The sequence below is a fragment of the Ctenocephalides felis genome, unplaced genomic scaffold (genome assembly GCF_003426905.1).
Source record: "Ctenocephalides felis isolate EL2017-DRISC unplaced genomic scaffold, ASM342690v1 CF-g0.4_SCAFFOLD_01886, whole genome shotgun sequence".
NCBI lineage: Eukaryota > Metazoa > Arthropoda > Insecta > Siphonaptera > Pulicidae > Ctenocephalides > Ctenocephalides felis.
The window spans coordinates 81,223,495-81,225,189 of NW_020538040.1; the positions used below are offsets into that span (position 1 = coordinate 81,223,495).

The following is a 1,695-nucleotide window of genomic DNA, read 5'->3' on the forward strand; positions in this document are numbered from 1 at the left end:
ACTAGTCAATTGGCAAAAAATTGAAAATCCGCGATATACATAATAATAATATCTGCTACAGCATAATTAAAAATATTAGCATTATGTTAATATTATTAATGATTGACTATGTTTTTGAAATTAGGTAAAGCATTTATTCTCTACTGGATTACAACAGTATGCATATTGTATTAAGTTTGGTAATACTATTTTTCTATTTTCTATTGGTCTTCTGTTTTCTGTATTAACTATTTTTCTTCTTTATTTCTGGTTTCAATTGATTTAAGTTTATCCAAATGTGATTCAGACTTTATGTGACGATTATAGCTGCTTCGCCATTGGTACGAACGTCTACACAGTTCACACTTATGTGGCTTCTCACTAGTGTGGCAGTACCAATGTTTTCTGAAATTATCTAATTTAATGAACGATGCAGGACAGTAAAGACATTTATAAACGCCCTTGTGAGCTCGTCTGTGGGCAGTGAGTTCACTCATTTTCAAGAAACTTTTATCACAAATATTACAATCATATGTATTTGAATGCATCCGATAATGCTGGTTGGGAGTATTCAGGTAGCTGAATGTTTTTTGGCATATTAAACATTTGAATTTGGAGTATTCATAATGCATTTTTTTATGTGTTATGAAATCTTCGCGCTCTTCGAATGATTGGTTACAAACCATGCACTGCAGCGGTGCTTGAAGTTTTGGGTCGTAAGCTCCTTGGTAAATTATCGTAAAATTTGGGATTGAAATATTATTTTTTGTTTGGGCTACATCGATCATGACTGTCATTTTCTTATTGGGTATATTGGAAGCTACTTCCCTTATCAAATCTCTAATTAAATTTGGCAACCGACCTATTTTATAGTTTTGAACTGCTTGCTGACTATCTACGTTAATGTGAACAGTCTCAATAGCCCTGTAGTCAGCTTCTACAAGTGGCTCACCTTGCGACACGTTCATGACTTGAATATCTTCTATGCGAAGATTAATTCCTTCAATATGTTCTTCAAGCTTTTCTTGAAGTTGTTGTGCCAGTAGCTCGCATTTTACCATTGGTTTACTTTTTGTATTGTCATTCATGATTATTTTTTATAAAAGAAACTTTAATTTTATAATTTTTACGTGTCACTTAAGTGATTATAATTATAATATTCGGTATTCTTTTGTTTCGCAGAAAATTATGAAACTACATAGACCAGGGCCTATTTTCTCAGAACAAAATTCAGGGCTAGTGACCCGATGAAAAAATGTAAATTTTCAAATGTTTTATGTTGGTTACTGAGAAACGTCAGAGTTATTTTTGTGTTAGTTGGCGAATTGTGATCTTTCTGTTCGTTTGTGTTTGTTCATTTGTTAATAAAAATTTTATAGAGAATTGCTCTCAAATGCATAGCTCTTTGACAATATGAATAAAAAGCCTTCAAACTCTGATAAATAAAATACGCAGTGCATTGAAAGATTAGTCTATTCATATTACATTTTAATGATAGAGACCAGTTGTAGTGAATTCTGTAAAAAATTAATTATAAGGGCAAATGTGGTTTTAGTTTCTTAACCAAATCATTCGTTTCTCGCAAATTCACAAATGTGTTATTAAATTTAAGTTTGATTCAAAAGTTTCTTATGTCTAAAAGCTTACACGTGAGTGGGATAAAAAGGACCAACTAAACCTTTAACTTCGCAATCGTGTAAATAATAAAATATAACA

At 31.4% G+C, this 1,695-nt stretch overlaps 1 protein-coding gene across 1 annotated transcript; it reads right to left on the bottom strand.

Moving 5' to 3' along the window:
- Positions 1-227: 227 nt before the first annotated feature.
- On the bottom strand, positions 228-1,067 carry LOC113375435 (zinc finger and SCAN domain-containing protein 26-like). The gene has a single exon (XM_026615374.1). It carries the CDS (start codon positions 1,065-1,067, stop codon positions 228-230), a length of 840 nt encoding a protein of 279 aa, XP_026471159.1.
- Between the last annotated feature and the right edge of the window lie 628 nt (positions 1,068-1,695).

Excerpts from the sequence above, each read along its gene's own strand:
- LOC113375435 (XM_026615374.1), bottom strand. The coding sequence starts at position 1,067 with ATGAATGACAATACAAAAAGTAAACCAATGGTAAAATGCGAGCTACTG.